The sequence below is a fragment of the Diplotaxodon limnothrissa genome, linkage group LG18, assembly GCF_057381915.1.
Source record: "Diplotaxodon limnothrissa isolate DT_005_m linkage group LG18, D_limnothrissa_male_GT1.1, whole genome shotgun sequence".
Taxonomy (NCBI): Eukaryota; Metazoa; Chordata; class Actinopteri; order Cichliformes; family Cichlidae; genus Diplotaxodon; species Diplotaxodon limnothrissa.
Window position 1 is genome coordinate 6,171,270 of NC_140613.1, and position 13,261 is coordinate 6,184,530.

Here is a 13,261-nt window from a genome sequence, read left to right on the forward strand (position 1 = left end):
TTAAATGACAGCCATATGCTACTACAAGTAGTGTGGATTCTGTGCTTTGTAAACTTGAGGCTTTCATTTCCTGGTGGTAGTAACACATTTTCAGTTGACCAAAGGACTTTGTTTAGATGACTACAATCGAGCTTGTCAGAAACTAAATTTTTTGTGTAGCAGGAACCTTCAATAAAGTTCTCCCATTTAAATTAGCGACTCTGGTGGGACTTGAACCCACAACCTTTGAATTGCATCTGAAAGGATCCACTAGAAGTCCAACGCGCTATCCATTGCGCCACAGAGCCTTCAAATTCTGGACTTGATGACCCAGAATGTGGCGTAGAATTCACGTAGGTGATGTGAATGTCCCTAGAAACCCCATTCTGAGTACCTACTGTTCAGATGCGCATTTGTGTGCAACCTGAATCTTCTCTGCTTTGCAAAGAATTCAAGGGAAATAAAAACCCTCTTGAGTTAGTGATTCTGGTGGAACGCAAACCTAGAAAATTACATCAACAGCAAACTCAACTGTATTTAAATGACAGGCATATGCTACTACAAGTAGTGTGGATTCTGTGCTTTGTAAACTTGAGGCTTTCATTTCCTGGTGGTAGTAACAGATTTTCAGTTGACCAAAGGACTTTGTTTAGATGACTACACAGGGCTCTAGACTAACTTTTTGCCATGGTTGCACTGGTGCGCCTAAAAATAAAATTTAGGCGCACCAGCACAAAATTTAGGCGTACAAGCACAAAAGTTAGGCGTACCCAAATTTTTAAACTGCATTACTTAACACCGCAGTTTTACATGTTCACGTTTTTTTTGATTTGTAAATGATTAACTAACAACCTTTCAAAATGATTAACTTGACACCCCCTTTGCTGCCCAAATTAACAGCAGCTCCATCAGCCCCCATAGCAATGATTTTATCCAACCAGTTACTGCACTGGTCCCCAAGAGCAGCAAATGCTTTCTTTGAGGCAGCATAAATTCCTAAACAAATTAAAAAAAAATACCATTTACTTATCAGATCAAGAGTTTACAATGCAGTCTTTTTCAGTTTGAGTTTCTATATTCATGTATTATTGCTATGTTTAATTTTCAATGATAAGAACATGCTAGATATGGTTAATTCAGTAACACGACGTAATATTATTAATCATATACATAGGCTACGTGACATGACATGGCTTACCTTGGGCATGGGCATGCTGGACCTCAATGTGTCCAATCAGTATATTCGCTGGTCTTCCTTTTTGCAAGATACGAGCGTACACAATGACACATTCTTTTGTGGCGATGTCTGTGTCTCCATCGATCAGGAAGGCCATGTATGTACTGTTCGCAATTTCCACTGACGTCTTTTTTTTCAGTGTGTCAGCGATTACGCCTATAAACTGGGCGCACGCAACATCATTGCTGTATGTGGGGTTTATGTCCAAGCCATTTTTCCTGTGAAGAGTTATTTCTGACTTGAACTTAGTAAACGGAACTTCTTCTTTTGCAATATTGTAGGCAATGTTAAACTTAATGATCATCTCGGCCTCCTCCGATGACCTGTTTACTCCTGCCTGCCGCTGAAAGGCAGTGGGGAGCGGGGACATTTTGGCAGAGCATTTATCGCGGCATATAATGTGTCTTCTCGATGCTGTATGCTTTTTCAGCGTTTCAATTCGAAACGTATTAGCACCAGTGACAAATGCTGTGTTGCCGGCCATGGTCTTTCCACACTCGCGACAATAAATGCAGTGCATCATATTGTCAGCTTGGCTGTATCTTAGCCAGGGAAACTGGTCAAGCCACTCGATTCGAAATCTATACATTTTCTCACTTTTACTTTCAGTGGACTCCGGCTGGGAGTCGATCGTATGTGGCTCATTTTCTGATGCCGTCTCCGGACCAGTGTTTGACAAAAACGGAGAGGTTGATGGCTCCGTGTCAGAGCGCTGGCTCAGAATTTTGGACTGATCAGGCCTTAACTTAACGAAAAAGTTATCAATTGTTCTTTTCATATTTTCTCAATACCAACTTCATACACTTCTGACCTGGGCTACTCACCCTTCTCTATCTGCCCGCACTTTCAAACGTAAACACAAGTAGGTCTGCAGGAATATCTGGACCACGGCCAATCACAGAGGTCCCCGCCTCTGAGTATCTCTGATTGGTTTGAACTGAACACGACATGGGCATAATGTGTGCCTGTTGTTGAACACACGGAGACTTTCAGGGTTGCTGAAACTTTTTTTCCGAGAAAATACTTGGTTGCACCGGTGCGACCAAGTATTTTTTTTACTTGGTCGCACCGGTGCAACCAAGTATTTTTTATTAGTCGCACCATGGAGAAATTTGGTCGCATTTGCGACCAAATTGGTCGCACTCTAGAGCCCTGCTACAATCGAGCTGGTCAGAAACTAAGATTTTTGTGTAGCAGGAACCTTCAATAAAGTTCTCCCCTTTAAATTAGCGACTCTGGTGGGACTTGAACCCACAACCTTTGAATTGCATCTGAAAGGATCAACTAGAAGTCCAACGCGCTATCCATTGCGCCACAGAGCCCACAAATTCTGGACTTGATGACCCAGAATGTGGCGTAGAATTCACTTAGGTGATTTGAACGTCTCTAGAAACTCCATTCTGAGTACCTACTCTTCAGATGCGCATTTGTGTGCAACCTGAATCTTCTCTGCTTTGCAAAGAATTCAAGGGAAATAAAAACCCTCTTGAGTTAGTGATTCTGGTGGAACGCAAACCTAGAAAATTACATCAACAGCAAACTCAACTGTATTTAAATGACAGCAATATGCTACTACAAGTAGTGTGGATTCTGTGCTTTGTAAACTTGAGGCTTTCATTTCCTTGTGATAGTAACACATTTTCAGTTGACCAAAGGACTTTGTTTAGATGACTACAATCGAGATGGTCAGAAACAAAGATTTTTGTGTAGCAGGAACCTTCAATAAAGTTCTCCCCTTTAAATTAGCGACTCTGGTGGGACTTGAACCCACAACCTTTGAATTGCATTTGAAAGGATCCACTAGAAGTCCAACGCGCTATCCATTGCGCCACAGAGCCTACTAATTCTGTTCTTTATTACCCAGAATGTGGCGTAGAATTCACGTAGGTGATGTGAACATCCCTAGAAACCCCATTCTGAGTACCTACTGTTCAGATGCGCATTTGTGTGCAACCTGAATCTTCTCTGCTTTGCAAAGAATTCAAGGGAAATAAAAACCCTCTTGAGTTAGTGATTCTGGTGGAACGCAAACCTAGAAAATTACATCAACAGCAAACTCAACTGTATTTAAGGGAGAGCCATATGCTAATACAAGTAGTGTGGATTCTGTGCTTTGTAAACTTGAGGCTTTCATTTCCTTGTGGTAGTAACAGATTTTCAGTTGACCAAAGCACTTTGTTTAGATGACTACAATCTAGCTTGTCAGAAACTAAATTTTTTGTGTAGCAGGAACCTTCAATAAAGTTCTCCCCTTTAAATTAGCGACTCTGGTGGGACTTGAACCCACAACCTTTGAATTGCATCTGAAAGGATCCACTAGAAGTCCAATGCGCTATCCATTGCGCCACAGAGCCTTCAAATTCTGCACTTGATGACCAAGAATGTGGCGTAGAATTCACGTAGGTGATGTGAATGTCCCTAGAAACCCCATTCTGAGTACCTACTGTTCAGATGCGCATTTGTGTGCAACCTGAATCTTCTCTGCTTTGCAAAGAATTCAAGGGAAATAAAAACCCTCTTGAGTTAGTGATTCTGGTGGAACGCAAACCTAGAAAATTACATCAACAGCAAACTCAACTGTATTTAAATGACAGCAATATGCTACTACAAGTAGTGTGGATTCTGTGCTTTGTAAACTTGAGGCTTTCATTTCCTGGTGGTAGTAACAGATTTTCAGTTGACCAAAGCACTTTGTTTAGATGACTACAATCGAGATGGTCAGAAACTAAGATTTTTTTGTAGCAGGAACCTTCAATAAAGTTCTTCCTTTTAAATTAGTGTCTCTGGTGGGACTTGAACCCACAACCTTTGAAATACATCTGATGGAATCCACTAGAAGTCCAATGCGCTATCCATTGCGCCACAGAGCCTCCCAAGTCTGGTCTTTATTACCCAGAATGTGGCGTAGAATTCACGTAGGTGATGTGAATGTCCCTAGAAACCCCATTCTGAGTACCTACTGTTCAGATGCGCATTTGTGTGCAACCTGAATCTTCTCTGCTTTGCAAAGAATTCAAGGGAAATAAAAACCCTCTTGAGTTAGTGATTCTGGTGGAACACAAACCTAGAAAATTACATCAACAGCAAACTCAACTGTATTTAAGGGAGAGCCATATGCTACTACAAGTAGTGTGGATTCTGTGCTTTGTAAACTTGAGGCTTTCATTTCCTGGTGGTAGTAACACATTTTCAGTTGACCAAAGCACTTTGTTTAGATGACTACAATCGAGCTGGTCAGGAACTAAGATTTTTGTGTAGCAGGAACCTTCAATAAAGTTCTCTCCTTTAAATTAGTGACTCTGGTGGGACTTGAACCCACAACCTTTGAATTGCATCTGAAAGGATCCTCTAGAAGTCCAACGCGCTATCCATTGCACCACAGAGCCCACAAATTCTGGACTTGATGACCCAGAATGTGGCGTAGAATTCACTTAGGTGATGTGAACATCCCTAGAAACTCCATTCTGAGTACCTACTGTTCAGATACGCATTTGTGTGCAACCTGAATCTTCTCTGCTTTGCAAAGAATTCAAGGGAAATAAAAACCCTCTTGAGTTAGTGATTCTGGTGGAACGCAAACCTAGAAAATTACATCAACAGCAAACTCAACTGTATTTAAGGGAGAGCCATATGCTACTACAAGTAGTGTGGATTCTGTGCTTTGTAAACTTGAGGCTTTCATTTCCTGGTGGTAGTAACAGATTTTCAGTTGACCAAAGCACTTTGTTTAGATGACTACAATCGAGATGGTCAGAAACTAAGATTTTTGTGTAGCAGGAACCTTCAATAAAGTTCTCCCCTTTAAATTAGCGACTCTGGTGGGACTCAAACCCACAACCTTTGAATTGCATATGATGGACTCCACTAGAAGTCGAACACGCTATCCATTGCGCCACAGAGCCTACAAATTCTAGCCTTGATGACCCAGAATGTGGCGTAGAATTCACGTAGGTGATGTGAATGTCCCTAGAAACCCCATTCTGAGTACCTACTGTTCAGATGCGCATTTGTGTGCAACCTGAATCTTCTCTGCTTTGCAAAGAATTCAAGGGAAATAAAAACCCTCTTGAGTTAGTGATTCTGGTGGAACGCAAACCTAGAAAATTACATCAACAGCAAACTCAACTGTATTTAAATGACAGCCATATGCTACTACAAGTAGTGTGGATTCTGTGCTTTGTAAACTTGAGGCTTTCATTTCCTGGTGGTAGTAACAGATTTTCAGTTGACCAAAGCACTTTGTTTAGATGACTACAATCGAGCTTGTCAGAAACTAAATTTTTTGTGTAGCAGGAACCTTCAATAAAGTTCTCCCCTTTAAATTAGCGACTCTGGTGGGACTCGAACCCACAACCTTTGAATTGCATCTGAAAGGATCCACTAGAAGTCCAACGCGCTATCCATTGCGCCACAGAGCCTACAAATTCTGCACTTGATGACCCAGAATGTGGCGTAGAACTCACGTTGGTGATGTGAACGTGCCTAGAAACCCCATTCTGAGTACCTACTGTTCAGATGCGCATTTGTGTGCAACCTGAATCTTCTCTGCCTTGCAAAGAATTCAAGGGAAATAAAAACCCTCTTGAGTTAGTGATTCTGGTGGAACGCAAACCTTGAAAATTACATCAACAGCAAACTCAACTGTATTTAAAGGAGAGCCATATGCTACTACAAGTAGTGTGGATTCTGTGCTTTGTAAACTTGAGGCTTTCATTTCCTGGTGGTAGTAACACATTTTCAGTTGTAGAAAGCAATTTGTTTGGATGACTACAATCGAGATGGTCAAAAACTAAGATTTTTGTGTAGCAGGAACCTTCAATAAAGTTCTCCCCTTTAAATTAGCGACCCTGGTGGGACTTGAACCCACAACCTTTTAATTTTATGTGATGGGAACCACTAGAACAGTATCTGATTTTTCAGGGAGAAAATCTGAAACAACATTAAATTTTATAATAGAGAAATTGGAATAAAATCCAATTCTAAAACGGAACATGAAACAATGATATATTAGACTTTTTTTACCGCTTTGTAAAATGTAAAACATTAAAGAGCTGTATCAAATTTCTGGCTAGTCACTTTTCTGTGAGTTCTTCTTTATCTCACAATATGTTATTCAGTCAGACAGTCCATCATAAAAAACAAAAAACTTAAATAAAGACAACTAATCTGATAGAATCCACAGTCAGCCTACAACATTAACAAAGCAGATAAAATTAAGAGATTAAACAGGCCTGTGTATGTTCTCAGTCAATGGTAGTCTGGAGAGTTTGAATAAGAAGATAAATGATCTCTTCAGGTTTGTGAAAATGTAAACACATTTTTCTACTTCAGTTATAAAACACCTGGCACAGAGGTAATTTCAACCCCCACTCCCACCTCAAGGTACCACAATAGTTCACATGATGGTGGGGGTGGGGCAGGGTCTTACAGAGGTTTTACCTATTTAAGGAAATTGGGCCTCACCTTTTTCACACCTTGGCTCTATTATTCTATACTGCAGATTATGTAACAACCCACATGAACAATAATGGGTCTACAACCGTCAGGTTCTCCTCAAAAGGGACAGCCCCCAGTAGGGGTTTGTTACCTAAGTCTCTCTACCAGTTGTTTCAGAACTGAAAAAGTCTCTTGGATGAAAGGTGAAATGTCTTCACAAACCTCAACAAACCTTGACATTTAGCATTTACCAGCTTAATGCAAGAAGATATAAAATAATTTGAAAACATTTATTTTCTGGGTGAATTGCTGGGTTGCACACTGTGAAGCTCCACAGAAGAAACAAAGCAGTTTACAAATCAAACAGTGAAAGATTAATTTTTATTCAAAAGAAAAATATGAACTTGATTCCTGGAAAAAAAAATAAAGATGTGAAGATTAATTTTAAAAATGACCTAAAATAACTACAAAAGCTTGAGAGTCTCTTTAAGCAACAAAGGTTGCTATTACGTTTGCCTCAAAAACTATATAGTTGACAAAATTGTTTATTCATTGATTTTTTACATTTTTATTCTTGCAAAGAAAGAGGTCTTAAAATAAACGTACTAAAGGGATGTAGCTGGTATTCAAGAAGAGATAAAATATGGACTGGCTTTCATGCCGTGAGACTGGAGCAACTATAGTGCTTGGATCACAGGTGCTTTGAGTTTCCCATAACTCCAGACACTATTTACATGCAATACAGTTAGCAGGCAGCACTGCCTCACCAGAAAAAAATGCCCTGTTTTTTTTGTCATCAGACTCAAGAAGTACAGAAGGCCATGGATGAGAAGAAATTTGATGAGGCGGTCAGACTGCGTGGCAGGTATTTGTAAAATTCCACTACGCTGACATGATTAAACACCTGTAGGATTTGTTATGTTTATATATAACCAATCGACATATTGGAAGATTAAAAAATACATAAAGTGCTTAAATGTTGCTCATGCCAGGAGCACTGGTTCGAATGTTGCACATGATGTCTGACACTATACACAGCACAGAAGTTGTGTATAGTACGTTTTGCGGTTTGACAGCATCCCACTTCCTGCTTATCTGTGTTAACATTGATCTCTTAATTACTCTAAATGTTTGCCCTGCTGCATTTACAGACCAGAATTCATATTGGATTTTCCACATTGTTTAACTTTTTTTCCATCTGCAGGAGCTTCGAAAACAATCTGAGCACTTACCGACTCCTCTCATTTCGGAAGGCAGATTCTGAACTTCCAAATGTAAGTATTATCACTCTCAAATATTAACAGCTAAAATAATTTAATTAAACCAGTAAAATAATAATTACCATGTTTATTCTCCAAATGTGTCTTTCCACCAGCTGCTCTGAGAATTGTACATTAGCATAAGGTATTTCCTGGTCAGGTGTATTGTGGGTGCTGCAGTCTTTTTGTGACACTAACACAGTCTGTCTTTCTATAACTGTCCATCCTGAGGGAGAGGAGGAGGCGGGGGATGAAGAGCAGATTGATGTATGTGATGAGTGAAAATGGGGCAGCTGAGCAGGCTTTTGATCAGCGTCTGAAGCTTCTGCAGGTGTAGGTCATACAAGGAGCTGCTTTGCAGTTAGTTTGACCATCTTATTCCCTTTGGCTTCTAATAATCTTCCCAATGCTGAGATAAATATGTGTGGATTTTAGTTTCTTACCAAGTCTAGAACTAATATCCACTTTATTTTAGTTGTTGTAAAATGGTGCCACAAAAGGACAGCGTCAGTGCTCTTCACCTGTCGTTCTGTCTGCCTTTGCTTATTTCCTCATGGCTCTGCTTGGATGCTTGGAATTAGAAATGTAGACATGCAAAGAGGTGCATTAGCGCTGCAGTGCAGGACTCCGACCAGCCCTGCTGTCAGGGATAATGGCAATGAGGGTGTGATCTGCTTCAAATCGCTCTGAAGTAGTCTCCTTTATAGATGTGTTTTCGCTGACTCTCAACTCAAACTGGACAGGCTCCAAGCTCTTTGTTTTATTCAAAGATGGTTAGTGGTTGTTAAACGTAAAGCTTTCATCTGTTGAATATTTGTTTTTTATAATCTTCTTTTTTATCTCAGCATGCCTATGTTCTCCAACTGTTTAGTGCTGTCTGTATGCAGCAGCCAAAGATTTTTCAATCTTTGAAAAATGATGAAGAAATTGTATTTGATTAAACAGAAAGTAAACATAATCTGATAAGGCTTCAAAAACCAAGGTTTGATTCTTGGCAGTTTTTGATGCTGGTATAGTTTCTGCAGACACATTTCTGTCTGACCTTACCGGGCGTTGTAGTTTGATTCCACTTGTGCTTGCTAGACTTCAAAAACAAAGCAAACTGTGTGAGATTTGGTATTAAGCATTTATTGAGAGAGAGTTGGAAGCCTGTCCGTTTTGAGGTACTTCACGTCATATTTATATGTGCCATTAACCCAATTGAAAACAAGAACATTACGGGCTCAGTCTATTATTGGAGCACAGCATAATGCATTCTGTGTTGTTGGGTGTATCCATATTGCATTTTGCAATGTGGACCACATGAACCCGAGTTTGACTTTGTAATAAGATCCCCTCTAAAGTTGGCCAAATGATTCAAGACTGAATGGCAAGAAAACTGCTAAAAAATTTTGGGAAAATATTCATTTGACTGTTGATATTTTCAGTGGCTGTCATGACAAAGTAGCTACTACTTCACTGCGTCTTTTAGCAGCATGTGGCTCATGCATGAAAGGCTATCACTGCCTGCTGCTGTGTGAGGCAGAGTCTCTCCTGATGACAGATGAAGCCGTGATTATGGCTCCATGACGTCCAAACTGAACCATTTCAGTCCAGTTTTTGTCCAGTTTGCCTCATGCCATGGAATTAATGGCATGACTGCATTGCCGGTAAAAGCTGCTCATAGATATATTCTGTGTTCGTACACTAAATATAGGAGTTGGGCCTAAAGTATGAATTTGGTTTAAAATTTGAAAAAGCTTAAGGGTGCTACCACATATCACAGTACCATGGGGTTCTGCTTCCCCTACTGTAAGGTTAGTACTGAGTGTTACATGAGTGTGATTGGTGCTGTGTATCACCCACAGAGCTCCTTTAATGTGGCAGTAATGAACGTCGGTGCTCCAGCAGCAGGTATGAATGCTGCTGTTCGTTCTGCTGTCAGAGTGGGAATCACCGAAGGCCACAAAATGTTTGCTGTAAACGATGGCTTCGAGGGATTCTACAAAGGACAGGTGAGATTCAATGTACATAATTGTCATTCAGACAACTATGTACAAATATAGAGTTCCACGGATATCTGTTATTGGGCTTTCTCTTCATACCGTATGTTATTGAAAAACCGAATATAAGTTACAATTTCTATTCTGATGACACACTATTGTACCTTTCATTAGACATGAGACAAAATCCTGATTTTGAAGGATTAGATTGGTTGAAAAGTGAAGCTGGGGTCCCTGACTAATAACCCCACTAAGTATCACAGTGATTGAAAAAGAAATCCTAAAAAAACAGTAATAGTCTGGCAGCTGGGGCGCCAAAATAATATCAGAAAATAACAGAAAATAACTTTCCCATGAAAATACGGTTATTTTCAGTAATGACAATACAGTTTGTTGCCCTAATTTCACATGGGATTTTGCCTTTTTCACGTGCCTTTAAACATTAAATTAGGAACAATTTAATGTGATTAAACAATGAAATTACCTATAAACAAGGTCAATGAATGTGGCAAAATGAATCATAATACTTAAATGTACAGAAATATACAGTTATTGTTGGTTTAAATAATAACAGACTGCATTCATGCAGTGCTTTATGAGACCCTCAAAGCACTTTACAATTCCACTTTATAATTCCTCTCTGGCCATCACCAGTAGGTGGTAGGTGAAGTGTCTTGCCCAAGGACACAACAACCAAGAGTGTCCAAGCCGGGGCTCAAACCAGCAACCTCCTGATTACAAGACAAACTGCCAACTCTTGAGCCACGATCGCCCTAAATAACAATAATAATAATTATTTGATTTTTATTTATTTGAACATTTCAATCTTTCAAATAATGAACAAATATTTGTGAAAATATGATGCATTAGTGAATGTATTTTAACAATCTAAATATGCATATGTACAGACAAATACATTCAAAAAGGAAGAAAATTATGTTTTATTACATTTACAGTGATTTTATGTTAATTTACATTTGAAATGTAAAATCACAGTCTATTTAGGTGAATTTAATATTCTAGAAGAACAGTACAAAACTGTAAAATACACAGTAAAATAGTTTTATATTACAATTTTTTTTACAGTGCATCTTACAAAAATGCAAATGTCATGAAAGTCTTTATTGTTTATAATTTAATTAAAAAAAAAGTAAACATCTATATTCATTACATGTTAATTATTTCAAGACTTCAATCCAGTAGTTCAAATTATTAGAACATTTCCTAAGTTCAATCAAAAGCAAGAATTGACATACAGAAATGTCTAAATTCTGAAAACTATGGTTGTACTCTCAGTGGTTGGTTGGGGCTCTTTTATCGTGAACTGCTGCGTCAGTGTGGCATGGGGGTGGCAACGCTGAGGTGTTTTTGAAGCCCAGGTTGCTTTGATAGATTCTCTGTAGGGTTCAAGCCAGAAGAGTTCACTGAAAAGTCAAGCTGAGTAATAACATTGTCAGCAAATCATTTGATAGTTTGGATACAATGGGCAGGTACTTTGTAAAAACAGTGGATCAATCATCACCAACACTTGCTGACAACATGACACATCACAGACTACAGAAACTCCACACTGGACTTCAAATAACTTTGATTCAGTGCCTTTCAACTCAGCCTTAATATTTTAAGATCTTAATATCCAAATGAAATGAAAAATGTGCTTACAGAGAGTAATATGAACCACTGAGCAACAGCCTGGTCCTTTTTTTCTCCTCATCCTAGGTAAGCTGCCTCCGATGTTGTCATCAGGACAGTCGTATTTCCTTTCCATGGGAAGTGGGCTGGGGCTGGTGTATCATGATGTTCTTGACTTGTACTTGACATTGTAGTTCCTCTCAATGCTGTGCTGGTGCTGTGTGCGGATGCATTTAAAAAGCAGAAACTCTATCTCTGATGTTTTTGATAATTCAGACACTGACACAATAATTTTCAAGGGAGTGTTTATCTGGTAGATTGCTTTTTGTAATAGTCCCAGTGAGATCTGTGAACCTTTTCTGCCATGCATTAATTTGTTTTGTTGCGATACAAATGAGCTGCCTTTCTCTTTTATCAGATTAAGGAGATCAAATGGGGAGATGTTGGTGGTTGGACTGGCCAGGGTGGGTCACTGCTAGGGACAAAAAGGTAATCTGCTGCTTTATTATATACCTGTTATTATAAGCCTACATCATTTTTAAGTTTCCTCTTGATGAGGAAGGTTAAAAACGAGGTTAAGGTTGGCACTGACCCATTTTTAGGTTTTTATGCATAAAGGTGCCATTTAAACTTGTTTATTGCATCAAGGCTTTCTGACTTTGTCAGGAACCTCTATTTAAACAAACATGAAAACAAAATTAGAAAATGTTCTGGTGGAAATTATGACCATTGTATTGTTACAGTCGGTTTCAACTCTGTTATAATATAACATCTTAAAACAATAATTAGAGCCAAAACTGAAATCGTAAACATACTGTGAGCTCACTAACACTGTCAGAGAGAAGTTAGGGGCTTCTTCACCTTTTTGCCTCCTTCCCGGAGTAAAAAGAAAGTGGTAACATCTCTTGGATTGGAGTACCTCCTGCCTTACATGGCAGGCCAACTGCTGCAAATGTCATCAAAATGACTCTGTGAGTTCCAGGTTTGCGTGACAAGAATAAGTGACAACTTGATGGGTTTCTGCCATTTTCACCAAAGAAACACATTGTTGCTGTGACAAACTTTGAAGCAAGAAAACTCCATGGCTACATTTAGGATGATATTTACATGGAATACCTGGAAGCCTATACTGGTGTTCTACTTGCTGGAGTGTACAGATCCAGCAATGAGACCACTGATGGTATGTGGGAAGCATCGACAGGCAGGCATATTTTCCAGGCAAAAATGTCACTCAGACCTTTTGAATGATATCAAGAGTCCTCAGATTTTACAACAGATAGATAGATAGATCCTAGAGCAAACCTGACACGCATGCTCCCATTAGGGATGTCTGGGAGAGATGGGTGGAGCTCTTTCCATCAATGTTCAACACAAAGGCAGAGGTGAGAGTAAATGAACATCTGGGCAGCCTTGGATGCAAAAAGCAGCATCACGGGCTGTGTAATTCTGTGCATCGAATTGATAGAATTACACAGGAATGTTATTATAGTTAATAATATTGACATAAAAAATAAATGAAACCGATTTATTTCAGAGATATGTTACGTTACATTGCTACAAGTTTTTTTTAATCTCTTGAGTTTAATTTGCTATAGTTTCGGAATGAAAATGAGAGGTGTGCTGCAAAAAGAAAGAGCCTGAGGGCCACAGGAAAAATATTAAAACCCATCTTTTCATGGATAAGGAAGCCTAACAAGATTACAAACAATTTGAATGATAAACCACTGTTTTGAGGG

General features: G+C 39.2%; 1 protein-coding gene and 7 non-coding genes across 11 annotated transcripts in view; 1 reads left to right on the top strand and 7 right to left on the bottom strand.

Moving 5' to 3' along the window:
• Positions 1-13,261, top strand: part of LOC146612974 (ATP-dependent 6-phosphofructokinase, platelet type-like) — a 41,259-nt gene that overhangs the window by 18,571 nt on the left and 9,427 nt on the right. For all 4 annotated transcript variants that reach the window (XM_085378677.1, XM_085378673.1, XM_085378676.1 and 1 more), the window contains exons 11-14: positions 7,453-7,517; positions 7,857-7,926; positions 9,759-9,905; positions 11,944-12,014. In XM_085378677.1, coding sequence (XP_085234803.1) covers positions 7,453-7,517; positions 7,857-7,926; positions 9,759-9,905; positions 11,944-12,014 — 353 coding nt within the window. The remainder of the gene's footprint in view (positions 1-7,452; positions 7,518-7,856; positions 7,927-9,758; positions 9,906-11,943; positions 12,015-13,261) is intronic.
• On the bottom strand, positions 196-287 carry trnar-ucu (transfer RNA arginine (anticodon UCU)). Its single transcript is given in 2 exon segments — positions 196-231; positions 251-287. It is a non-coding gene; the product is annotated as a tRNA-Arg (tRNA).
• Positions 2,447-2,538, bottom strand: trnar-ucu (transfer RNA arginine (anticodon UCU)). Its single transcript is given in 2 exon segments — positions 2,447-2,482; positions 2,502-2,538. It is a non-coding gene; the product is annotated as a tRNA-Arg (tRNA).
• On the bottom strand, positions 2,963-3,054 carry trnar-ucu (transfer RNA arginine (anticodon UCU)). The gene is given in 2 exon segments: positions 2,963-2,998; positions 3,018-3,054. It is a non-coding gene; the product is annotated as a tRNA-Arg (tRNA).
• Positions 3,479-3,570, bottom strand: trnar-ucu (transfer RNA arginine (anticodon UCU)). The gene is given in 2 exon segments: positions 3,479-3,514; positions 3,534-3,570. It is a non-coding gene; the product is annotated as a tRNA-Arg (tRNA).
• Positions 3,995-4,086, bottom strand: trnar-ucu (transfer RNA arginine (anticodon UCU)). The gene is given in 2 exon segments: positions 3,995-4,030; positions 4,050-4,086. It is a non-coding gene; the product is annotated as a tRNA-Arg (tRNA).
• trnar-ucu (transfer RNA arginine (anticodon UCU)) lies at positions 4,511-4,602 on the bottom strand. Its single transcript is given in 2 exon segments — positions 4,511-4,546; positions 4,566-4,602. It is a non-coding gene; the product is annotated as a tRNA-Arg (tRNA).
• trnar-ucu (transfer RNA arginine (anticodon UCU)) lies at positions 5,543-5,634 on the bottom strand. Its single transcript is given in 2 exon segments — positions 5,543-5,578; positions 5,598-5,634. It is a non-coding gene; the product is annotated as a tRNA-Arg (tRNA).